Below are 27,017 nucleotides of genomic sequence, written 5' to 3'. Positions count from 1 at the left end.
ACAAAAGAGTTTTAGTAGAGATTGAAAAGGAAATTATATTTCTTCAAGCAGACATAGTGAAAGAATGTATTCCAGGTGGAATGAACGCATTTTCCAGGTGGAGAAATTGTCATAAGCAATGGTGAGGAAATTGGAAAGTGTAATGTTCAGAAAACTGTGAATAAGTAAATTGGCAGTAATATGCCATATGGACAAGGTTCTGCAATAGATAAGTATGAACATGAAGGCTAGGGTCAGACCATTGAGGTCCATGAATTCCACATTGACTAACTTGGAGAGTAGTATTGGACACTGAGGATATACTTGAAATTATTCTGCAAGATTCATGTATCTAGCACGCTTTGATTTAGTGAGTTATTACAATTACATGCAGCACGCTATAAAAAACACTGGGCTTATAAACCAAGAACACAAGAAGAATATTATTCCTAGTAGAAGTCTACAGTCTTATAGGGAGATAAGACTAAACATAAGTAACTATAAGGAAAAAATGATGGCCAAATAGCATAAACAAAATTCTATAGGAAGCCAGAGGAGAAAAAAATATTGCCTCTGGATAGGAGAATCAGAAGAGACTGATGACATTTAATCTAGGAGGAATAGGAAGAAAGAACAAAACTGGCAGAGAGGCACAGAATGGATCAGCGGAAAGAGGAATAAGAAACGGGAGATAGCTAAGAAATTACATTATATATCAGAAAAATTACACAGAGGATCTAAAATTTGGTATTGGTATGGAAGAAAACTTGAGGATGTGAGTATACGACATTACCCTACACACACACATGCAAATACACATACACACACGCACATCTGCATACACACATGCACAGAACAATTGTTTTGTCAATGAGTAGGTCACTTAGATGGCAATTTTCCAGGGAAGAAAGGGTTTCACAAACACATTTCTTTAAAAATAGCCTTTGGCATAATTTTGAATAGAACTTCTTTTTGAAAGATTCCTTTCAGTTCAATTAATTAGTGTGATTTATCCAAGATTACATTTACAAGCTATAAAGTATTCCCATCTTCCCATTGTTAATTATATCTCCAGGCTAATATAAATAAATTTTCTAGTTACCCTAATTCACTCTATGAAACTTATCAGCCAGATGACATTTAGAAATTCTATTTTTGAGGAGGGAAGGTCTCATTTGTAATGTGGAATGTTCGTTCCCCCATTAAAAAGTTTTGTTTCTATTTTCTTTTTTGTTTTCTATGTAATTGGAGGCTGCAGTCACAGAATTTATGAATAAATAACTAACCTAGAGATGAAAATTTCATTAAGAAATGAAATGTTTTAAATGGCTTTTTTTTTTTTTTAAATCACCTTCTATACAGTAAAGGAGTTTGTTAAAATCCCAGGAATCACACTAATTTTATTTGTGCATCTTATAGAAAAACAGTGAGATGTAGAGACAAGATTTATTTTGATCAATTTAAAAAGTGAGGAAATGGCCGGGCGCGGTGGCTCAAGCCTGTAATCCCAGCACTTTGGGAGGCCGAGACGGGCGGATCACGAGGTCAGGAGATCGAGACCATCCTGGCCTACACGGTGAAACCCCCGTCTCTACTAAAAAATACAAAAAACTAGCCAGGCGAGATGGCAGGCGCCTGTAGTCCCAGCTACTCGGGAGGCTGAGGCAGGAGAATGGCGTAAACCCGGGGGGCGGAGCTTGCAGTGAGCCGAGATTGCGCCACTGCACTCTAGCCTGGGCGACAGAGCGATACTCCATCTCAAAAAAAAAAAAAAAAAGTGAGGAAAGTGTTGCATGCTATTTCTACTGCTTATTAATTCCACATCTTCAAAGTAACAATTGCTACTATATCTTCTACCAATTATAATTGATACAAAATAAGATTTGCTTTAAAATATTGATTTGTATCTATGTATTCTCACCACTGAAATTCCAATGTATAAGCCAAGGAATCATTTCACATTTTCAGAAAACCCACTAAGAGGTAATGATTTAATCAAAATGCATGTATTCTGAGAGCTCTCTAAAGTAATTTTAATGCTGATTTGTGCAAGAGGCATATCAGGAGACACATTTATTGAATGACATTTACCTATTTACAAGAAAATAACAAATAGCCTTATCATTGTCATCACCAGTACTATCACCCAAGAGCAGCATTAAAATAGTTCTCTGTAAAAATGATTCGAAGACAGCATGATACTTAAGGTTGTATCCTGATGTTTCTTTAGGAAAAGTCTAACAAATACATACATAAAATTATATTCTTTATATTTAACTGGTATATGAGGATACACAGTCTGCCACAACCAAATGGCAACTGTTTTGTAAAACATGGAAACTAGATTAAGCATAGTTTGGCAGAAAAAGTTCTTTAGCAACATGAAAAATATTTTCACACCAAAAAAATCCCTCTCAACTACCACATGTAGTCATACATCTGTCAGGATCGTATTCAGGATGAAAAATTTGCAATAATAAAATCTTAACAAATATTCAGTCTTCTGATTGTCCTTGAAAATAAATTTACGCCATTTTCTGTGAAGCAGGAACAAATGCAGGAAGTAATTTGTCTATAGACATATATACATATCCTTATGAAAAGCACATGTAAGGTTGCTTTATGTATATATATTTATTCAAACTTTATGTAAAGTTTTTTATATAACCCAAAATGGCATTGTGTTTTAAGTGCGATTTGGCTTGCAGAAATACAGTGTTCACAAATGTATGATGGTTTGAATACATGTTTATTGCTTCAGGTTTACTGTAATTCTATGGGAGATGAAACTAGTAAAATGAAGAACAAATATTTCTCCATCTACAGTGGCATGGTTGTTAAAGGCCTCTTCTACATATGTTTTTACTCCGTATTGGTTGTGTGTTTTTCCTATAGTCAATATTTTGGAAAGGAAATCTGAAGACAGCAGGTAAATGGTACTTTACTGCTAGGCTGCAACAACTCAGTTCAGTGGATTACTGGAGGTTGATCCTATCTTCTACATTGTGATGCACATATCTGTTGACATGAATACAATCTCAAATAGACAAAGGTCAAAATGAACAAGCTCTACTCTTTCTTTAAATCCACATTCAAATTCAGCCTCTGCTGCAAAATCCAAACCTTCAATCATTACATCTTCTATTCCATCATCCTGGAGCTTTAGCTTAAATGTTGTAGCATTGACAACATATAGCACGTATTCTATTTTACAACCAGGTGAATTTGTCAGGAATATTCTCTTAATATAGCAGAATGCGATGTTTTGTATGAAATTCTTTTATCATTTTGATGATGTGCTATAAATCAGGACCTATTTGAACATTAAGATACAGAACTTCATCTTATAGATCAGTTAACTCCATCTTCAAACCCTCACTGCTGTGATATAAATTAGGCACTAGCAGATATGCCATGACATAATGTGAATGTTGTGTTTTATTTTCATGCTTATATTGCAATACTCATTTAAAGGATTTTTAAGCAGAAAACCATAAGCTGCTAAGATACAAGGGAGAATGCCTGAAGGATAATGTTTGGACGTAGTTTTTTAAAAGTAAAAGGCAGCAATGGGCTTAAAGAGATGTACACAGAGAGAAAAATTAGACCTGTAACTGTTCACTAAAATTACAGCCCTCGAGACCTAATCATATGAAATTAAGTATTATTTAATATAAAACAATATGAAGATTCTTTCAAAAACTAAGGGAGAGTTGTCATATATTGGAAATGAAAAACATTATTTTGAACAAGGTGATCATTAGTAATTAAAAAATAAATAAATAAACCCATAAACCAAAGAATCACCATCATCACAGGATTTAGCCACTTTAACAATTATTTCAAAACTGTTCTTTCTGTAGAAACAACTGCTTCTATGGGTTATGACAGTTTGACTGACTCAGAGTTAATATAAAGACTTTCAATGTTAGACTTTAGATATCAAATGGTAACTGGAAGCAACGATGAGTATCAGTCCATAATCAGAGAGGTACTTACGGTCATTGCAGAGTGGTCCACTGAAGGAAGTCATACTACAGTCACAGCTGAAGCCATCCCATTGTTGCAAGCACACACCTTGATTGGAACATGAGTCCTCTTGGCAGGTTGTGCTGGGGCCTGCAAAACAATCCAAAGGAAACTTGGGTTCTTAAAGAAAATCCAAAAGTGTTTTATACATGAGCTAGATCACATATAGTAGTTGCCAACACCTCAGATGATATGTCCAAACTCGTTTTGAAAGTTCTAGTTCACACACCTGAATTAGGAACTGAGAGGCTGTAATATGAAGGTTTTCTTAAGTTTCAAGTATAGGATAAAATACATTATAATCATAAACTAAACCAACAAATAGCAAAAGCAAGCACATAGCTTCTAGTATGATTATCGTAGCAGGTAATCTCATTCCAACTTCAATAATTCTTTATTACCATTTGGATTTTAGAAAATGAATGGATCTCCTTAACATTCTGACCAATGAATAGAGACATAATGAGAAATGGAGATTATAACTTCATGAAATTGAGATAAGATTGGCAAAATAACTGAAGAGAGTTATGCAAAAATGCCCTAGAGGTTTCAGAAGGATAAAGTTATGATTGCTGGGTGTTTTGAATAGGTATGTTGGCAAGTATCAATTCACATGCTTTAACAATTTCATGCAATAAAACATAAAATTAAAAACTCCATATAAATGACATGCCCCCATTTAACATACAAGTAAAAAGAATGCTAGTCTATTTCTAAAGAATCATAACTAGAACACTGAAAAACAAAGAACTGAAAAAAGCATGATCAAAGCACTAAAGGCAATCACTATACAAACATATTCAAGACTGAAAGCCTTTATACAAACTATACTACAAAGGCTTCTTGCACAATGTTCAAGAAAGGAAAAAAATGAAATCCAAACCCAAATAACAGCTACTGCAAAAATGTAAAATATGTTATTTTAGGGTTTCCACTGTGTATTATGGGGTTTCAGTCTTGTTTTATACACACAGGGCTATCTACCTTGCAAGTCAGCTTTCATCAATGCAACTTTGTCAGCAAAATTAAAAAAAAGCAAAATATATTAAATGTTAGTAAGCAATACTGAAATGGGGCAAACACAGAAGAACGTTCAGATTCAAAAGGCATGCTGCTGTACAGGGGGAGAAAAATGCTATGTAGAGCAAACAAATTAATACTAACAGCCATAAATCTTAAGAGAAGCCAAAAATGAGAAAGCGGTAATTTATTAGAATTTAATTGTACATATGTATACATATATAATGGTTAATTGAGCCAATGACATGTAATGAAGGAAAATTAAAAGGGCCTTTGTATGTTTCCTCTCTTGGATAGATATGAATGCATTACCAAAGTGACGTTTTGCTTATTTGGAACATGCAGCACCATTCATCATGTGCAGATACAGTGTAGACTATGATCATTAGCAGAGCAATTATCCCTTTCTATGTTTTTCCCTCTAGATCTTTTATCTTGCTGTTGTAATTAAGGCTTCAAACTGTAATGCCAGCCATTCACTGACAACAGCTGGACTTTAGAGTGACACCAACCAAATACTGCATAAATGATACTGTATATCATTTAGAGTGGATGAAAGAAGAAGGAAGGATGGAAGAAACAAACTGCAATATAATCCCTCATAAAGGAATTTTCCTAATAAAATTTCCATATGCAGCGTTTATCCTTGAACTTACCAGATTGGGTATATGCCACTTACGAATTTCAGAGTTACGTCTGTATTTTCTACACTTTCACAATTGTCTTCAACTCTTATAAACTTCCCTGTTAATAACTGTTACAGTAAAACCTCACCAATAGGAACTATCTTAGAGAAGGGTGAAAAGGGAATACAGTCTACCTAAATAGCTTTAGAGTATAAACTAAATATATTTCCTAGTAAATAAACATACAGATTTTATAAAGATAGAAAAACAGACATCAGCTAATTAGATGCTATTAATATAAAAGAGACAGCCTCTGAGGTACCTGCTTTAGTGAATAAATGAGAATTTTCTGTAATTTTACTTTATATAAACAGATGATTTTGAAATGGCTTCTAAACATGTACATGCACCTTATCATCACATTTCTATTACAAATTTTTCAGTAAAGGCATTCTTTACTGAATGTTATTGAATTTAGCCTAGCATATGAGAATTCACAAATTCAGAAACCATAATACTGTATATCTTAATTCTATAATAATAATAACAGCAATAGGTATAACAATAATAAAAACAAAAATAGTATTTTATATAAGTCGTAATAATAATAAGACCTCCCAAGTCCAGGAAACCTGAAGAGATGTAACAATTTTTTTTTCAATTTAGTTCTTTTTTTTTTTTTTTTTGCTACGCAGTCTTGCTCTGTCGCCCAGGCTGGAATGCAGTGGCCTCGGCTCACTGCAAGCTCCGCCTCCCGGGTTCAAGCCATTCTCCTGCCTCAGCCTCCTACGTAGCTGGGACTACAAGCGCCCGCCAACACGCCCAACTAATTTTTTTTGCATTTTTTTGTAGAGAAGGGGTTTCACCGTGTTAGCCAGGATGGTCTCGATCTCCTGACCTCGTGATCCACCCGCCTGGGCCTCCCAGAATGCTGGGATTACAGCGTGAGCCACCGCGCCCGGCCAGTTCTTTGTAACAAAGTTCTTTGTAAGAAAGAACTAAGAACCACTAAACTCAACTTAGTTCTTTGTAGCAAAGAAATAAGAACCACTTAACTGCTCAGTATTAATTTTTGTTCCAAACTGTGAGAGGTAAGTGGTCTACTGATCTTTATCCTATGGCATTAGAGATAAAAAATAGTTAGCATATTTAAAAAAAAAATCTCAAAGCAATATTCCTTAGCATAGTTCTTCCAGTGTTAAGCAAATAAACAGGGAGTAACACAAGCCCAGTTTGGGGAGACGCCATTTTATCCGATAGCTGTTTGGTCTCTGACCTGCACAGCAGAAGAAAAGATCAGAAGCCAGAACTAATGAAGATCCAGATTTTGGTTGTTGTTTTTTCAAAAATATCAGAAATACAATTGAGAAACAACGCTAAACTGCTAAACTCTAAAAATAGTAAAACTACAATCTTAGAAAAATAATCTGCCCGTATTGTAGAGCAGCAACTCAGAGTACCTGCCAAGCTTTTATGTAAGCATACAGACGTGCTTTATTTTATTTTCATTATCACAATAGTCTTTTTATATTCAGGAATTACAAGACAATGCATGCGTGTGCCTGACAAGACACATTTTTCAAAGTACTCACCTTCCAGAACAATATTTAAACATTAATAGGCATTACACAAAACAGAGCCTTAAATTTATTTTTCTTTTTAGTTATGTAATATTCTTTTTATTTTATCACTGAATAAAATTGGGAAAAAGCAACAAGGACATTTGTATTAAGTTATTTAAATTAATAATATGTCTAAAAGGGAAATAAAAATGAAAGTAAAACTACAATTTCCAGAAACCAAAGAATATAGACAAAAGAGGTTAGGTGTCTCTGCTTTCAAGTAAGGTAAACTCGGGTTTGAAACTTGTATCATCCACTTATTAGGTGTGTGAACTTAAGAATGTTACCTTACTTTTCTGAGGCTCAATCTACTCATTCAAAAAAAGGCAATGATACCTAATTTAGAGAGATTTGATGATTAAATGAGATAGTATAGGTAAACATATTCCCACCAGTGTTTAACCAATGATAGCTGTCATAATTAAACAGAAAATTATTCCTATAGATATAATGGAGCCTAGAGCTGAATGTCACAGTTGTATAAAAAGAGCATCTGTTAAAATTTCGCTGATTTTATGTAGAGATGTTATCTTGACTTTCGTGGGCCTGCTTATTGGTTGATTACCAGTATCCATTTTCTGTTACATCCACAGAAAGAAAGCATCCAAAGTATAGTCTCCAGTATAACAGCATCAGCATCACTTGGGAATTTATTAGAAATGGAAATTCTAGGACTCGGTCTCAGATCTACTGAATTAGAAACCCAGGGGGTTGTAATCTAGTGATTTGGGTTTTAATGATTCTGTAAGTGATTCTGATATAGGCTAACATTCAGGAAACAATAATCTAAATAGACTTTGACAAGTTAAAATCCGTACTCTAGCTGAGGTGCATTTTATAAATAAAATGAATTATTATTCATTGAAATATGTTAGAAATAAAAGGCAACAAATGATTATTAAGGGAAGATCAAAAACTTTTTGTATGCAAGAGGCTTAGAGATGTGTGGGTGTATTGGGTAGGAACAATGGAAAATCCTCACAAGATATTATTAGGTTATACCAAACATATGCTAAGTAGTCCCATCAATATGGATATGGAAGTTAAGTGATTCCAATGTGCTTTAGACTCAAATTCCATGAGATAACAATCTTTAGAAAGAGAATTTATTAGGTAGCTACAGTTAAATCACTAATCTTAAAAAATGTGTGAATAGCATCAACTGTACCTATAACAGTTAAATCTAAGATTATTCCTAGAAACTATACAGGTCAGAAATAATAGTAAATTAAAAGTTGTTCACCTTGATGTTGGAATGAAAGAATCAGGACAGAAAGTAAAAATCTAAGAGTAAAGAAAAAATGGGGTGTCAGGGGCTGAAAATTATAAAAGCTCAGATGCATAAAGCATTCTAGATAAAGAACCAATGCCATTAGTGACTGAGTTCAGATGTTCAAATAAGAGTTTAATGTGTAATTAATCATCTTAACCAAATTTCTTACTAGACTATATGGGTAAACAACACCAAACATCATTACTGCAAATGCCCTTTGTTAGTAGATCTTGCTCGTATTACTCTACTTGCTTCCGCCCACTCACTCACATTATATACCAGTGGTGGGGTCCTGTGTGTTTGCCTCTTGTTTTCTATCTCATTGGGTATATCTGTCTGCTCTCACCATTTCTTGTAGGTGAGAAGTCACTTACCAAGCAACTTGTAGAAAGGCCTATTTTTAACAAATATTTTCCATAAGGGATTTGTAATACCTTTCTTTAAAAAATAAAACAAAATAAATGTACACATTCTCACGAATGAGACCACCTCCAAGAATTATGTTGTCCCACATTCTTGTGTTCATCCACTAAAGGGAATTGATCTCCTTAACAATTTTGTTTCTCTTAATTAAAATTAACTGAAAGGAAAAAAACATAGCTTCCTTATGTTTTACAGATGCATTATGCCAAAATATCAAATAAAGAAATATACTAATAACATTAAAAATGAACTCAACAACACTTTCCATTAATAACCTTATCCTCTGGTATTATTGAAATACAGTCTGAATTTCACCTAACATTTCATGGAAACATATGTGGCACAGAGGAAACAAATGTATTTTCAAATATAAAATTCCATGTACTTTAGTAATTGCTAAATATAATGGCATTATTTTGGCTGAGAATAAATGATTCATAATCAGCTGGGGGACAGGAATTCAAATTTCTTTCTTCTTCTCTGATATAAAATCTCCTCATAAATCTAAAATTTTCAAAATGGCCCAAACTGTGTTCAGTATTACAGAATAAGCAGCAACACATCCAGAGCCACAAAATTCATGATAATGTGATTAAATTACATTTATGGAGGAAGAATTTGCTCAAATAATCTGAGGTGTTGAAGTGAAAATTATCTAAAATGAAAGTAGCAATCAAAAAGTACTCCTACAGATCTTGGTCTGATAGCACAAAAGAAAAGAAGACACTTTGGTGCATTTCTGATGTATGAATATTAGCCTGGAGTAATACGAGAAACCTGTTTTTGCTAAAATAAACTGAAAATATACAGGATACACTGTTTCTGCCAGGTACACACCAGTTGAATAGTTATTCAAGAATGGGGTATCTGAACTTTATTCTCTTATTATTTGCTATTGGATATAGATTTTATTTATTTTTATTTTAAAATATTTATTAATTTCAGTAGCTTTAGATGTACAAGTGGTTTTCAGTTACATGGATGAACTGTATAGTCGTGAAGTCTAACACTTCAGTGAACCTGTCACTCAAGTCTTGTACATTGTACCCAATAGGTAGTTTTTCATCATTCAATCCCCTTCCCACCATTCCAGCTTCTGAGTCTCCAACGTCCCTCATACCATGCTGTATGCTTTTGTGTACCCACAGTGCATCTCCCACTTACAAGTGAGTAACATGAAGCATTTGGTTTTCTATTCCTGAGTCACTTCACTTAGAATATTGGCCTCCAGTTCCATCCAAGTTGCTACAAAAAACATTATTTTGTTCTTTTTATAGCTGAGTAGTATTCCATGGTATATACATACCACATTTTCTTTATCCACTCATTGGCTTATGGGCACTTAGGTAGATTCCATATATCTGTAATTGTGCATTGTGCAGTGATAGATATATGTTTGCAGATGTCTTTCTGACATAGTGACTTCTCATTATCGTTAGCAAACTAATGCAGGAACAGAAAACCAAATACTGCCTGTTCTCACCTATAAGTGAGAGCTAAATGATGAGAACACATGAACACATAGAGGGGATCAACAGATACTGGGGCCTACTGGAGGGTGGAGAGTGACAGGATGGACAGGATCAGGAAAAATATCTCATGGGTACCAGGTTTAATATTTAAATGGCAAAATCATCTGTACAACAAACCCCCATGACACAAGTTTACCTACATAACAAACCTGCACATATAACCCCTGGACTTAAAATTAAAACAAAAAAGAATGTAGATTTTAAAAATGGGCACAAGTTGATTAATACTTGCTGGAGTAGTATTTGTTTAATGCTATAAAGCAAGGATCGTAGAACTGATTAACAAACTAATCAAATGTACTACATAATTCAAAAAAGCAAAAAAAAACAAAAACAAAAACAAAAATAAAAAACAAACAAGCAAAAAAAAACAAGATCCATAGGTATAGCTCCCATTTTACATTGGGCATTAATTAATGTAGGCTTGCAAACCGTACAGAAAATTTAAGGTTTATGAGATAAAAAATTGAAAACATGAATAAGGATGTCTAAGCCCAAATTGGGTATTTGACCAGTTATGAGAATTTTACTGGACAGTGAGATTCGTTCTCAGTTAAACAGGTGGAATTAGAATTATTTAGGGCACGATGACAAAAATCTAATACCTTCACATCCTCTCTCGATCTGTCCATTGCAGAAAAGAGCATCTGAGATGAGGTCCGGAAGCCGTCCATTTAAATCAACTGATGCCAGGCAGCCTTGAAAGCCTTCTTTGGCATGTACAAGTTTTGGTAAGGATTTGTATGTTTCTTTAGCTACTCCTCCTATATATAAGTCACCTGCAAGAAGATCAAAGTCTTTGTTACAGAAGTACCATGTCATTGACTTTAAACACACAGTAGGATGGAGAAAAAACAGGGAGGTTTTTCATTAAGTTAATAAAAATGTAAATTTATGACTAGCTGTTTCCCCCGAAGTGTTAAACAATAGAGGTGTTTGAATAATATACTGGCACTAGGAGACATTTCTAAAAACTATTTCTATAGAGAACTAAAGTAATTCCATATTATGTGGCCAAATGGAAGGAATGTGGGCTAGCTATAGAGACGCATACCCCTGCGTTGAAATCCAGGCCTGGTTACTTGCAAGCCCTACATCCTTGAATATATATATACATACATATTAGTTTCTCTAATTATTAGTATCATTGTTTCTAAAATAGGAACAATAAAAACCTTCACCAGAGGATTTCATGATGATTAAATGAGATGAAATATATACAGCATCCACCAGAGCAAAAGTATGTAGTGGACACACAGTCAACAGGCATTATTATTAAATTCACCTTCTGCTTAGAAGATCTCTGCGTCTTTCATTTCATCAGAAGTCCAACAAATTTCTTCTTGTATCTAAAGTCACCTTCTATACTGGGCTGAAGCCCACTATCCTTGCTTGCACCTCTCTTATTCAATAATTCACATAATAGTCTGTATATAAGTGAAAGTTACATCCTTCTTCAGGTGTTTCTGTTTTTAGGTAAAATTATACTACTTTGAATTCTTAGGCTGCTCTGAAATCTGTTAACAAGTTTTTAACTTATTTTTCTAATTTTATTGCAGTTTCTAATGGAACACATTGCTTAGCTTTGCCAACTTTTTGTCTCTAAGTTTGAGATTCCCCAACTTTATGAACTGTTACCAAAAAAAAAAAAAAAGAGAGAGAGAGATTTAAATCTATGTTGGATTCTGTTTCTTTTTCTATTTCAGATTATTCACCATATCTGGATAATATTCAATAAATGTAATTAACTGACTTTAGTAAACATTTAATCAATGTGGAACATAAGGAAGCTGAGCTCAAAATTCAGTAATATGTTGCTACAGCTCCAGTCTACAAGTTATGTAACATAATCTTTGTAGCCACTTCTTTAACTTTCATTTTCTTTTGAACTTTCTTTCTCATATTAACCATTCTATTCAACTTCATGTCACTTGGCACATTTTCCCCAGTATAACACAAAAATCCTGCAATCTTACTGTTCACCTGTGTCCTTCTGTGTTGTCTTCATGAGACTTGGGAACAAGGAGAATTGATACACAGACTATTTGTTGAGCTGTAAGTAACAAATTCCTTGGTCTCGCACCCAGAAATATCCTGTCTTCTGCAGGCACCCATTAAACAGCAATAAGCTAACCTATTAGTTTGTAAGTAGGGTAAAATCAAACCACAGATATAACACTCTTGAACTGTACTGATGAATAATTGAAATAGAGGGATCATGTGGCATACTCAAAGTCATTTAATGTTTAAAAACTGAGAACTTCAGTCCTTGACCTACTAACTAAAACTTAAGTTTTATAACTATATAATTTGCACTGAAAGTACTGGATGTATTTACTTCCCCTCCTTTTACATAAAGCAAAATCTACTGACTATTAACCATCATCCTTAATATTAAAAGACAGCACGGTTTTGGTCGGAGAGGGGATACTATTTTTGAAGTATTATTTGATTTTCCTTCCATATTTCCATCTGTCCTTTGTTTTTGTTCTCACTTAAATTTCAAGCCATTGTGTTTTAGTTGCCTCAGAGAAAGGATATGAATCAGAAATCAAAGATACAAAATTAGCTTTCTGTATTTAAGTCTAAAAAACCTAGACTCTTCGAGGAATGGAAGAGAATACATTGGAGTTTGCATAAGAAAAGTAAAGTTTTCCTACTCCTCATTCAGGCAAGCAGGAGATGAAGTTGGAAGAACCTACTTGTGCAAGCATAGCCATTGGCAAATGCCAAAGAGGGTGCTGATTTCTAATTTAAGGACTGAGCTCTGGTGAATCTCAAAACCTCTGGTAAGTTTCAAAGAGTAATGCAAACCTCTGTGCATCCTCAGGAGAACTAAGAGGGAGCAGTGAGATCTCTGAAAAGAAATGGCTACATGGTGGACTTAGATAACCTGAGAGCTTAGACAGTCTCACAGAACGTTCCGTACTCCTCTGTGCCATGGGAGATATAGAACAATTTCCAGACTGGCACAGAAATAGCAAAACAAAAGAAAGAAAGAAAAAAAAAAAAGTAAAACAACCTAAAGAGGTTGGGTCATGCACACAAGAATGAAGACGCTGGGTAGCAGCTCAGTGAGCACCGGAGTTGTGACTCTAGAGTATTTGAAACAAGCTTCCATGCCACCTCTCTTTACCCAACCCCCGCCCCAACAAAAAAAAAGAGTACGGTGGAACTCCCCCTACTGAGTTATTTAGATATGACACCAGAAAAAGAAACGAACTAAGATTGCCTGAGATTGTACCTTCACTAACTCAAAGAATCAAAGCTCAAAATAGAAACCAAGGTGAGTTATAGAAAAATAGAAAAGTTACATTTCTTGTACATCAGAGACTGTGGGCTGAGATTTATAATTTGACATGATGAATAGCAATGAAAGGAAATACTACCTACTCCTTTCATTTGTTGAACAAAATTTGTTAGGAAATTTCTGCTCTCCTCCAGGCCTAATGAATGTAGTAGAGTGGGGAATTGAATGAAGAGTTCTTGGCACAGCTTTAGGCTTTTCAGATGTAGAACTCAGTAATAAAAATTATGTATGGAACACTATATATTTATTAATCAATCTTTCTCTGTCTGATTGTAAACTCCTGAAGGAGAGAGACTGTGTTTCCCACAGTGCCTAGTACTGGGCTCTAAGCATGGATGGCCCTCAATGAATATTGTCAGCCACCTTATGGATTGAGGCCACAGTAGAAAAAGAATAAAAAAAAGAGGAACAGTAAGGCAACACATGAGGAAAGTGCTAATTCTAAAATGCACTAACTTACTTCCTTTTCCCACTTGCTACCACAATTCCTGTGTTTTTCTATTAGCAAACTTATTTGCCTGACAACATTGTAAAGCTTATTGAAGAGAACTAGTAATCTTTCCCTTGAGTTACTAAAGAGCAGAAAATATCAAATCAAGCACTGTGGGATACAAGCTTCAAACACACCAAGGTAGATGAGGTTGGCTTTATAAGTAGGGGACTCATTCTTATTTTCATTACTGAAGCTGTACTTAGCACCACCGCTTAGTACTGTTTATAAACTCTTTGATATAGCAAATAGTGGTCTAAAGTCCCTTGGTGGGTTGCCACATGAAGTGAACAAAGAAACTCCTTTAGTGGTCTGAGCCCTATATACCATTATCACTTTATCAAAGATGCAGGTTCTCTTTTTGATCCTTGAAGTAATGGGTGAAAAAAAAAAAAAAAATGACCCATTAGCACTAATGGGTCCTGCAGGTGAATCCCTATGCATGTGAAAGACGATATATTTAATGGCCCTGTTTATGAACAAGAGCCTGGATGGGCAACCATTAAAAGCCAAGTTTCCTGTAGATATGAATCTAGCCTGTTACCTCTTCTTCAAAATGAGTGGTTGATTTTTAATTCATATGCTTTAAGGACCATGTAGGCAATTGATAAGGCAAAGGTTGAATTGGGACACTTTCAGCAAAAGATGTAGAGAACATGTGTAATACCAAAAACTCAAATGCTGAGGGGGTGATTTTCTAAAAATAATCTCAATAATACACTTATTTTTAGTACTGTATATACACAGGCACTATGTTCCTCTCAAGAGTGTTATCTGTGAATGAACTGGGGTGATATCATGACTATCCATTCCCCAGTAGTTGAGCAGTATTGACTAGGGAACACTGCACAGGCATTTTGGTTTCCTCTGTCTACAAACCATGGCTCTGCCACCTACTGGCTCTCTCAATGTAGGCAAGTTAAGTTACATAACTTCTTTGAGAGTCACATTCTTTATCTATGAAATGGGGTTGATAATGCCTACCTTACAAGGCCATAGGATTACAAAATATGTACATGAAGCATCTAGTATACAGCACGGACTTAGCCCATGATTGATACTGGTATGGCTATGTCAGTATATCTGTAAGGCTACACATCTATGATGTACCTCAATCTATGCTTATTGCACTGAGAAATGCAGAAGGAGAAGTATAGTTTGTTTCCTGTTTCTAGTACAATTGGAGTGACAAGATGTCAATTTTATAAATTTTCCATACTATTTTTTTCTATTGGATTTAGTTGACAGTCATTTGTGTGCTGGAAGTGTGCCTTACACTATTCTAAAAGCAGCTCACAGAGCTCCTTTGAGTTAATTTGAAATTTGGTGGCACTGAATCTGGTAATATGGAAAGTTGCTTGACAAATATCTTCTAATTTGACACAAAGCAATTGAGAGGACAAAAAAAAAAAAAAAAAACTCTATGAAGTCCAAGGGCCAGGTGGTCAGGTACAGACTAAACATGCCTTAGAAAATCAGAGAAATAACAGGTTTTTGTGGACTTTGGTTGCAAGGTGGGGCAGCATAGAAAAGTTGAGACAAGAAAGTATGGGAGACATTACTACTGTAATGATAAAAATGTGGATGCCAGACACAGGGAACAGCACAAATGTACCATGGAGATAAAATTTATATGGCATTTGGGAAAGAGAATAAAAGGCTTGACTGGAAGAAAGGAGTTTTAAGTTATTTATTCAGTTATGTAAATAATATTGCATAAGTAAAGCCAAAGGAAAGGCCACTATAGAACTTATGACTGCTGGCTGAAAAAAATAAATAAAGACAATGAGAAGTCCAAGGATCAAAGCAAAGCAGGCTAGGAAACTAGGGAATTTGAAGCAGTAATAATCCGGAGGAGAAAAAAAATTGCATTTAACATTGCATATATGGAATTTGAGTAGGAACATCCTAGAGGAATCAAGCGATACTAACCTGGGGCTTAGGGAACAGAGGTTGGAGCTTGGAGGCCTTCCTTGGGAGCCACCAACCAAAAGCAGACAAACGAAGTGGTAGAGATTTTCTCTTCGCTTAAAACAGGAAGCATAAGGCAATTAGAGTAAAGACCAAGCTCTGCCTTACAGTAGCAGAATGCAAGTGTCAAGGTATAATTAGTTCTTTGACTCAGCTTTCCTGTTTATTCACATGTACTTTTTTGAACCTCTTAAATATCTCACTTTCATTTTAATTTTTTAAAAAAGCATACAGGAAAAGGACAATTGCCTTATAGATCTGAATAGCTAAAACTCTAAGAAATATTAAGGAAGCTCTCACAAACTTTTATAACTAGCATTTGGGGAAAAAGAAAAAGTGAAGCCACACACATTAGCTTACTTTCCTATAGCTGGACTAGAAAAAGGACAATTCTAGACACTTCGTTTTAAGAAGACTGGACCTTGGAGAGAAAATTTGGGTGCAACGCTTTCTCCCAATTCTTATTGTGATTGGATGGTAAAAGTAGTGCAATCAAGCTAGGGTAGTTTCTGAGAACATTCTATGGGAAGGGTGCCTTTAGGGGAACAATCGACCTCTGTCCCCAAATTTGTATCATTATCTTTAATTTTAATATTGTATTCCACACACATAAAGGAATATCTGAAGGTCAGACCTTATCTAGATACACTGAGAGAGCTTGTCTTTAGGAGACAAATCCAAACCTCTAAAACAGGTGCTCGCTGTTAGATAAAAGAAAATGACCTATAATATCTGAGAAACAAACATTAGTTTGATTTCTTAGTAGAAAGCCTAAGTGTGACTGCTTAAATAAATAATATTAAACTACTAAAAGAAAAAGCATGGGAAGTTAATACTGCTCTAACCTACTTGAGCTTACAAGTAGACAAATAGAAACTTTTATAACAAACCACACAGAAATGAACAATGAAAACTATACAAGATCATTTCTAAGTTCAAGGCTTATAAAATATTCAAAATGGAAATCAAAGTGGAAATTCAAGTAGATGTTTTGCTCTGAGACACAAGATCTGTGTCTTTAATAAATTTTTTTTTTAAGATTAATTTTAGAAACTCTTTGCTGAAGAGATGCTCAGTGGTCACCAGTTTGATTTATTGATCGTCTTTTAACTTCTATACAGCTTAGTCTCCCTTGGTACATAAAAGGTTTAGTCTTACAACAATCTATTTTTACTTCTGTAGGAAATAACCATAAATTATTATCTGTAGACTTGTCCTAAATTTCTAGGTCCAGCCTAAAATCAAACCTTCATCATCTCCCCTGCTATAAAATTACTTTTTCTAGACTTTCATGTTGTGTAACAGCCACATTTCTAGTCTACCTGCTCTCCAGATTGGAAATGAAAAATCATTTTGAACTTTATTTTATATCTCACACCTTAGAATCAAACTACTATCAAGGGCTGAATGACTCAACTTTGCCAATACTTCTGACATTTGTCGTTTCGATTTCATTCCCATTTCCAGTTTTTATCTACTTTTCTCCTTGTACACACCTTTTAGACACTAACCTGTTACCTGGCGTCACTCTCCATTCAGCCTCCTCATCAACACTGTCTCAGTCACTCCACCGTGTTCTGATATCTTCAATACCTTTCTGTATCATCTAAATTAAGTCTAAGGCTCAGCAGTGATCAGGATTCTGAATTACTTCTCTTCAAAACTTTTGCTAAACTTTGAACTATCTTTCCAAAGTCACTTTTGCCAGCTAGAAGATTGAAATAATATCTGTCTTCTCCCCACACTCCGATCTTTAGTCAAACTACGTTGGCAGCCTTTCTCCAACCCTGCCTTTTCCCGCTGCTCCATCGTAGTTTATGGTATACAATATTTCCAGCATGAATGCCTTTCCTCTTCTGATGTTGTTCTTCAAAATCCTACCGAACTTGGGGGACTCAACTCAAAATCCACCTTGGAAATGTGTACCTGTTTCCTTAGCCACAGATAAATATCTTGGAATCCTCATAAAAAAATTGAACTCCTTTTTGAAAATGATTTTATCTTTTACAGTTCTTTGTATGTGGAAGCCTTATGTATCCATTAGTTTATAAATTACTTGAAGGAATAATCCTAAACACTTTTATATTCTCATTTTCACTTAGTAAGCATTTGATAATTATTTGTTGACTCATTGAATGAATGGATGAATTAGTAGTTCACATTCAAGAAATAATCATTGAAACAATAAGGACATAGGGAAGGTTTTAGGGCAGCACTCATATTTGTCCCTGGCTCCTTTCACCTGAGCAATAACGAATTAATTTAATTGTGGAAAATCTTTCATCTACTGATCCATTTCTTTTTTTTTTTTTTCTTTTTTTCTTTTTTGAGATGGAGTCTTGCTCTGTTGCCCATGCTGGAGTGCAGTGGCACAATCTTGGCTGATTGCAACCTCTGCCTCCCAGGTTCAAGCAATTCTCCTGCCTCAGCCTCCAGAGTAGCTGGCATTACAAGTCCATGTCATCACACCCGGCTAACTTTAGTATTTTTAGTAGAGATTGGGTTTCACCATGTTGGCCAGGCTGGTCTCAAACTCCTGACCTCAGATATCCACCCGCCTTGGCCTCCCAAAGTCCTGGGATGATAGGCATGAGCCACCATGCCCGGCCTGACCTTTCTTAAACACAAAGGTGAGGCCATTCAGGTCATTACAAAAATTTAGGGAATTCAGTGGCATATTTTTCCCTTTCTGATAGAGTAACTTGATAGAGTAATTCATGACCAGTTTTAACTGACAAACACTGAATTTATTTGTAGAAGGAGACACAGAGGTGAAGATAGAGGTGTAGAAACAGTTTGGAGTATTAATGTGTGTGTTAATGAGAACCCATGCATGAATCGTCTTTTCCAATTAAAACAAGTATAAAAACCTTTGGGGGAAATTAAATTTGAGCCTATCCTGGCCTTCTGTTTCATTCTGGCTCTGTGCTGCTCCATATACAAATACGACCTGATTCATGCATCCTCCATAGGCATACGGACACCATGAATACTTCACACTGTCGCTCCAGACTCATCTCCTCTGTTATTATCACAAAGAAAGGCATACATTTATTTGCTCTCTGTGTCGTAGAACACAGAGAAGTTAACTGTGTGGACCCCTAGTGCTCTGCTCCAGTGAGTTTGTTCATCCCCATCTGTACTTCCTTTGGGTTTGCAGATGTTTCACTACATCTAGCCTTTGGGCCACCACTCAAGGACGCCTAGGGTTACAGTCCTTCTAGTTGAAGTTTCTATTTCTTGGCTCCTTGCCAGCCACAGGTGTTCTTGATCCTACAGCAGGCTTACACATCTAGCAGTATATTGCTGTAGCTAAAATGACTTTGAGTTCCACAAAAATCACTGAGACAAATGAACTGAAATGTACAGAGTGCTGTCTGAGTGAGAGAGATCCTCCTTATTGCCTTGAATCTTTGGTAATCAGTGTCAGGCATTACCATGGTGAAAACCAGAAAAAAAACCAGCTCTGACTTTATCATTATAATAATAACTGACATTAGTGAAGTATCCTAAACTTGACCAAGCATTTGTACATATATTGTTCTACCTGGTTGTTGCCTGTTGAGCTACAAGAAGAGTAAAGGTTATCAGGGATACATGCCACAGATGAAGAAACTACAGCTTAGGGCTACAGTACCAGAAAAGGGTAGGGTCTTATTGCAAATCCAGGTCTTCTGAAACGTTGTTAATTGTCAGTTAATCCAGACTGACATGCACTCTGTACACTTAAAGTGGCAAGTGGCCAATATATACAGCTCCACAACGACAACATACAGGAAATTTTGGAGAGTTGTGGCTAGTTGAGAAAAGTAATGGTAATAAATGGTAGCAAAAATCCAAGCAAGTTAACAAATTCCTGGGACAACTTGTGCAATAAGAGACTCATCTGCATAATAACAGAGTAATCACATAAAGAGAAAGTCAATTTGCTTCCATAATAACAAATATTAGGTATTCAAATTCTGATACAGAAGTAGAATTCTTATGTTCAAAACTTTTTATATTAAATTTTATCAAAATGTTTTTATCAAAAATCAACATCTGATTTTTAGATATAGCAGTTACTTTTCAATTGTCCCCCACAAAGAGATAAATCAGACACTTGTATGTATCCAGGGCCCAATCTAATACAAACCAGCACTTATGTGGGACAAGTTGGGGAACAGCAATCCCAATAAGGTAAGAGTTTAGACCTTAAAGTTTTCCTGTAGTGAGTGTTGGGGAGTTAATATTGTTATTATCCGTATGAACAGAACAGATAATTCTTTCGATATTTTGGATTTTTTTTTTTTTTTTTTTTTTAAGACGGAGTCTTGCACTGTTGCCCAGGATGGAATGCAGTGGTACAATCTCTGCTCACTGCAAGCTCCGCCTCTCAGGTTCACACCATTCTTCTGCCTCAGTCTCCCGAGTACAGGCGCCCACCACCACGCCTAGCTAATTTTTTGTGTTTTCGGTAGAGACAGGGTTTCACCGTGTTAGCCAGGATGGTCTCGATCTCTTGACCTCGTGATCCGCCCAGCTCAGCCTCCCAAAGTGCTGGGATTACAGGCGTGATGAACTTTTGTTTCTTTTTTAAATTATGAAACAAAACTGCCCCCAAAAAGTTTTTTTTTTTAAAGTATGATTCTGCAGCTTACAACAGGAAGACATTTTGTTTGTATGTTTGGCCACAGACTGTGAGGAAACCTGGTAGGCATGCTAAATGGGAAATAATAAAGTGAAATTGCTATGGGAGTGTGTGTAGTAATCCATCTTCTTTTAAACCCACTCTATGCCAGTAATACTGTGGCAGATGGGGTGCGAGTTCAGGGATATAAATCCAAGCCAAGCTAACTCCATCTAATGGCTTTAAATATTTAAATTTACCTTTAGGTAAAAAGTGGGTACAAATAGTTTCAGTTTTTTTCCTTTTGCCTCATCCAAATGACAGCCAGTTTAAATACCTGTGACATTCCTTACAGCAGACAATTCTGTCACCATTACAGGCTTCATTTTTTTTATTCACTGTGTAATGCTTTCTGGGACTGAATATGGATTTGCAGGGGTTTTCAACTGCACATAAACTGCTATACCTTACACATGCATAAACAGTGCAGTTTGAAAGGTGCTTTTTTTCAGAAGTTTTTGAACCAGAGTGACTCCATCTTGAATAGGGGCTGTGTAAAATAAGGCTGAGACCTATTGGGCTGAGCTGCATTCCCAAAAGATTATGTGTTCTTAGTAACATATGAGATAGGAGATCCACACAAGATACAGGTCACAAAGACCTTGCTGATAAAACAGGATGCGATAAAGAATCTGGCTAACGGGCGCAGGGGCTCAGTTCTGTAATCCTAGCGCTTTGGGAGACCGAGGCGGGCAGACCACGAGGTCAGGAGATCGAGACCATCCTGGCTAACATGGTAAAACCCCATCTCTATTAAAAATACAAAAATTAGCTGTGCATGGTGGCAATGCACCTGTAGTCCCAGCTACTTGGGAAGCTGAGGCAAGAGAATCGCTTCAACCCAGGAGGTAGAAGTTGCAGTGAGCCGAGATTGTGCCACTGCACTCCAGCCTGGGTGACAGGGCGAGACTCCGTCTCAAAATACATAAATAAATAAAATAAAATAAATAAGTTAAAAAAATAAAAAATAAAAAAAAAGAATCTGGCCACCAAAACCAAGAAGGCAATGAAAGTGACCTCTGGTCATGCTCACTGCTCATTATATGCTAATTATAATTTATTAGCATGCTAAAAGACACTCCCCACCAGCGCCATGACAGTTTACAAATGCCATGGCAATGTCAGGGTCAGAAAGTTACCCTATATGGTTTAAAAAGGGGAGGAACCCTCAGTTCTAGGAATTGCCCACCCATTTTCTGGAAAACTCATGAATAGCCCACTCCTTGTTTAGCATATAATCAAGAAATAACTATAAGTATACTCAGTTCATCAGTCCATGATGCTGCTCTGCCTTTAAAGCAGGCATTTGTTTATTTCTTTACTTCTCTAATAAACTTGCCTTCACTTTACTCTATGGACTTGCCCCAAGTTCTTTCTTGCACAAGGTTCAGGAACCCTCTCTTGGGTTCCAGCTCAGGGCCCCTTTCTCATAACACTGTCACATCTCTTATTCCATTTGATCCTTGTTGCAACCATTCACAATAGGTAGGAAGGTTATTATTATCCCTACCTGACAGATGAACAAACTACCCTTCTGAAAAGTTTAGTTACCTGCCCAGGGTAATACAAGCAATACAAGAATAGTAATGCCAGTACTTAAGCGTTTGACTCCCAGGCTACTTCTATTTCTGATGCACCACACTCTCCTACTTTTACTAAAACCTTCTCAATGACAGTAGTAGAATAGATAGAGGAGTTTAGAAATGATTGTTCTGGAAATTAAAAGAGACTTATAAATAGGGAACAAGTAGCAGAACTTATGCAAACCTGTTATTTTTCTCAAATAGTGTATAGAACAATTAGACTTTCTTTCCCAAAATAACTTTTCTTATTTGAAAGACAGTTTTTTTTTTTCTTATTTCAAAACAAATGAACATTTATTTTGGGTGGGGCAGACCCAGTGGTATAAAGGGTAAATATAAAAGAACAGCTCTTTCCTATAATAGGTCTTTTTAATGTACATGAAAAATTGGCACCGGCTCTCAACTTAGATATAAACAGCATAAAAAAAAGGTTATGACTACCAGTGGTTTTCTGTGTAGCTTGAAAGGACAAAGTAGTATAAAGCATACACAAAAAAATTTACAGACATTGCCAAAGAGCTTTTAAAATATTACGAGCTTCCTGGAGTCAAATCACACTCTTATTTTTCTTTAAGTATCTGAACATTTCTGTATTTTTTTTCCTAAAAAAGAATTCCTTTTGTGGTCCAAAGATGGAATATTATTAATACCAATAAGGTCACCACATCCAGTTGCTATAGTGTAATTCCCTAACTTAGGTCTCCAAACACTTTGTTCTTGCAACATAAACTATTCTTAAGGAGAAATGCAGATACTTAAAAGTAGGGATCCCTCCTCCAGGTCAGGGAAGTGTAAGGAACTCTTCCTAAAGGCTAAGAAAATTACCGGCTTTGACAGCTGAATGAGCCTGCAAGTAGCCTGTTTGCACCAGCCAGTGATTGATTGATAGGCCAACCCCCCATCACCCAACCAAGTACTAGATTTGCCAGAGCCTGTTCTACATACCTATAAATGCAAATGTTCTGCAGAATACATATAAAGGACACAAAGCAATTAAAGTTGTTGGTTGTATTGTTTGAGGAGGACTTCAGGGGCTAAGAAGATAGAACCAATATATAGATGCTATGCAAGGCATAGGGGAGAAGAGAACATATAGAAAGTAAAGCAGAAATATCCAGTTCCTTTGCAACTACCAGAAGTGGAATTTTCAATGTTATACAATGTAGTAGAAAAGTAGAAGTTTGATTAAGATTTTTTACAGAAGAGAAAGTGTTTTATTTTATGATATTTCACCCCAAGATTAAAATAAATGTTAGATTTTCTCTCTAGATATTCAGAAGTAATTCTTTCAAATATTTTGGCAAATACAGATGGCAGCATTTAAATACTGCCATAGACCTGGGTTCAAATTCTTGTTTCTATCGCTTGGTGCTATGTGAGAATGAATAACTCACTTAAACCTTCCAAGTCTCCATTATCTCATCTGTAAAATGGGGGCACTAATAGTTCATTGATCTAATTGTTGTGAGGATTAAGAGACCGAATGTGTAAAACAGAATACTAAAATTGAATTTCTGACTGAAGTGCCAACACGGTCAATATCAGACAATGTGAGAATGAGACAGATACCCAGATTCAACATTTATAAAGGACCAGGTGAAATACTGGTTCTAAGGCCCTTGAACCCCTCAGCTACATCAAGGAAATAATAATAATAAAATGGGTCAGAAATGGGAAGGAAAGATGTCTGGGAATATTTGTTGAGGCAGCTCTTACTAGGCAGTGAGTTTGTGCTCCTACATTCTAGCTCCAAGCCTAGCAAGGCAAGTCTCAGAGCAGGGTCTCCTGGAACACTTGCTTTGTGTTTCCGACTGTTGGGGGATGCAGAACTGGCACCTGACATGCTGAGAAAACTTTAAAGAGCTTGAGATGGAATGGGATGGAAATGAGAGCATTGGGAATGGGGTGCACTTCCAAGGTTGGGGGGACAAACGATCCATGGAATCTCCTCATGGGCCACGGTGGGCCCCATGTGCATGACAGCAAGACAGGCAGGGCTGCCCAGACACAGGGCAGCCCCATGTGGTAAGAGTCTGTGAAGAGGGAGCAGAAGCATCCCCCTACACAGGGATTCAGGTTGGAAGGTCCAACAGAAAAGCCTTGGATGAAACCAAGAATGCACTAGGAGAGGAGGAATTCAAGGGATCTGCCAGATCCAGAGCCCTAGCATCAGTTGATGTGCCGTGTCAAAAAGCTGTAGAAAGATAACTGCAGGAAAAGGCAGTAGCTGAACTTGCCGTTTCCCCCACTGCCAGTGACTGACCAAAGCAGAGTGGAGCCTCAATTTTGAGCTTTGATTAGTAACTCAGATTGGTAGTTTGTAATTTTAATGAATGCTATATTTCGTAGTATAAAATTATTATATAATTATCTTAAAAGTGAACCCAAACATTTACTCTAAATCAGTACATGGTACAAATGCCTTAACACAATACATTTTAAAGTGATGGGTTGAGGTAAAAAAAAAAAAAAAAAAAAAAAAAAGATATTATAGCTTGACCATATTAGGACATCATGCTTATTTAATGTAATCCTTGCACATATAAGCCCTTAACATGATGCATGACATACACGCATGCATAAATGACATAATTGATAATAATGAGGATGACAGTGACAGTAATGAAGGTAATTTATTATATCTTTGGATACAGAATAAAGACAGAACCAAGCTATGAGATAGTTTTTCTCATGAAAACACTCAGTTTTCTACAATACCACTCTAGTGATGTGTGTGATTCACACATGTCACAGCCAAAAGACATTTAATGTCATTTTGGACATCATTTTGGGAAACTTAGTTCATCGGGTTTCACAAAAAATACAGGGAACTACACATGTTAAATTTTTAACTGTCAAAGGGCTGTTGTGTTATAGAAATAATGGTACATTAGTACAGGCCCTTATAGTGTTTGAATTCTTTTTACATTTCCAGGACTCTAAGGGGAAGCCAGCGGTGAGAAGCCTAAGGAGTGTGTGTATTGTGGGTAGTGGAGTGTGAGTGGGGCGTGAGGTGGGGAGAGGGAGGAGAAAACTTCCCACAGACAGGTTAGGAATATTGATAACTAACATCATACTAGTCAACCTCTGATAAACTTGAGATGGCAAATGGGCTCTGCTGTACTAGGGTAGTTATGGGAAATTGGTCCAAATATTTCCGACACCTGTCAGATCCAAATGAGTCTTACAAGCCCTCCTAGTCCTTTTTATAAACCCGTGAGCATCAAAGAATACACTGACAAACCCTGTGTATTTTTCTGGGAATTAACTGAGATGAGATACCATGTGCAAATATTTATAATAGTACATGAGATATGACAAGCCCTTAGAAATGATTAAAATAATTTCTATTTAGTATGACTATCATTATTGTTCTGGTGAGATGCTTAACCTCCCTAAGCCTTATGTTAGTTTCATCACCTGTTACATGGAGATACGTATAGCAACTTCACCAGTTTTCCACACAAATTAAAGAGAAAATATATGTAGCTCTCTTACCTGATGCCTAGTAAAGGTAGATTAGGATGATTATGATGATAATGGTGATAGTGATATACCCTGCCTAAGGAAATACACAAAAGAAATGGTAGAGATGCTATTTCACCCAGGTCTTTCTGACCTCAAAGACTGTGTTATTAATTATAATGCTATATGCTTTTTGTATTGTCCTTAAGAACAACCAAAATAATTAATTTCAAAGGTCAAACAGGGGCCACTTTTAAGAATGGACACAGAAAACCATGTTCATGTGATGTCAATGGGGAACACTGGTTGACCTACTGTGGTTCCCGAGGAGCACAGGAAGTGCCCTCTAGTGCATGAAAATAAAGAGCCACAACAGCACGATGCCATTAAAAATGCACTTTCCTGTTGGGGTAAAGATGGCAGATTTAGCTTTTGAGCTTCTCTACCGTGGGGGCAGCAACTTTGTTTTAAGCCCACCCAACTTTCAAGTCGACTTCCATGTTGACCCATGGCTCAAGAGGAATTGGATGGTATCTGGGATGGAAGCTGGTTTTCTTCTGGGTCTTGCTGAAACAGGGCAGGGGCTGCATTATTACTGAAATCCAACTAGATGAGACAACTGCCCGAAAATAACAGTGACATTCCCTTTTAGGATCTATAGTAAACAATTGTAACGTTGCCCAGATGTCAGCCTGGGCCCCTATGTCCATTATAGATCTAGATGAGTCTGGTTAGGACCCTTGCAATTGGACAGAAGGTAAAAATCTAGAGTCCTCCTTCTCCTGGCGTTTCCTCTGAATTCCTGGGAACCTCTGACTGTTGCTTGGCTTTGCTATCGCATGTACTTCCTATGCATAAACAAAGTCTCTGTCTCCACCCAAAAACAAATGCTGCTCACTCGAGTATTTATGAGTTTCATCATCTAAATATTTGGGTATCACCTAGCAACTAGTATTCTACCACCTTGAAGAATTTAAGCCCTATCCTCATCCCCTACTCCAGAGCAAGGCAAACCCGATCCCTTA

General features: G+C 36.3%; 1 protein-coding gene and 1 long non-coding RNA gene across 16 annotated transcripts in view; one reads left to right on the top strand and one right to left on the bottom strand.

Moving 5' to 3' along the window:
• NRXN1 (neurexin 1) overlaps positions 1-27,017 on the bottom strand; it is a 1,146,744-nt gene that overhangs the window by 559,012 nt on the left and 560,715 nt on the right. For all 15 annotated transcript variants that reach the window (XM_033175737.1, XM_033175738.1, XM_033175746.1 and 12 more), the window contains 2 exons: positions 11,110-11,283; positions 3,979-4,098 (listed from right to left, as the gene is read on the bottom strand). In XM_033175737.1, coding sequence (XP_033031628.1) covers positions 3,979-4,098; positions 11,110-11,283 — 294 coding nt within the window. The remainder of the gene's footprint in view (positions 1-3,978; positions 4,099-11,109; positions 11,284-27,017) is intronic.
• LOC117062322 lies at positions 1,095-21,712 on the top strand. The gene is made up of 2 exons (XR_004428305.1): positions 1,095-1,523; positions 21,649-21,712. It is a non-coding gene; the product is annotated as an uncharacterized LOC117062322 (long non-coding RNA).

This window comes from Trachypithecus francoisi, unplaced genomic scaffold (assembly GCF_009764315.1).
Source record: "Trachypithecus francoisi isolate TF-2019V2 unplaced genomic scaffold, Tfra_2.0 Lachesis_group17, whole genome shotgun sequence".
Taxonomy (NCBI): domain Eukaryota; kingdom Metazoa; phylum Chordata; class Mammalia; order Primates; family Cercopithecidae; genus Trachypithecus; species Trachypithecus francoisi.
Note: the sequence above shows the minus strand (reverse complement) of the source record. Positions and strands in the feature narration are given on the sequence as shown.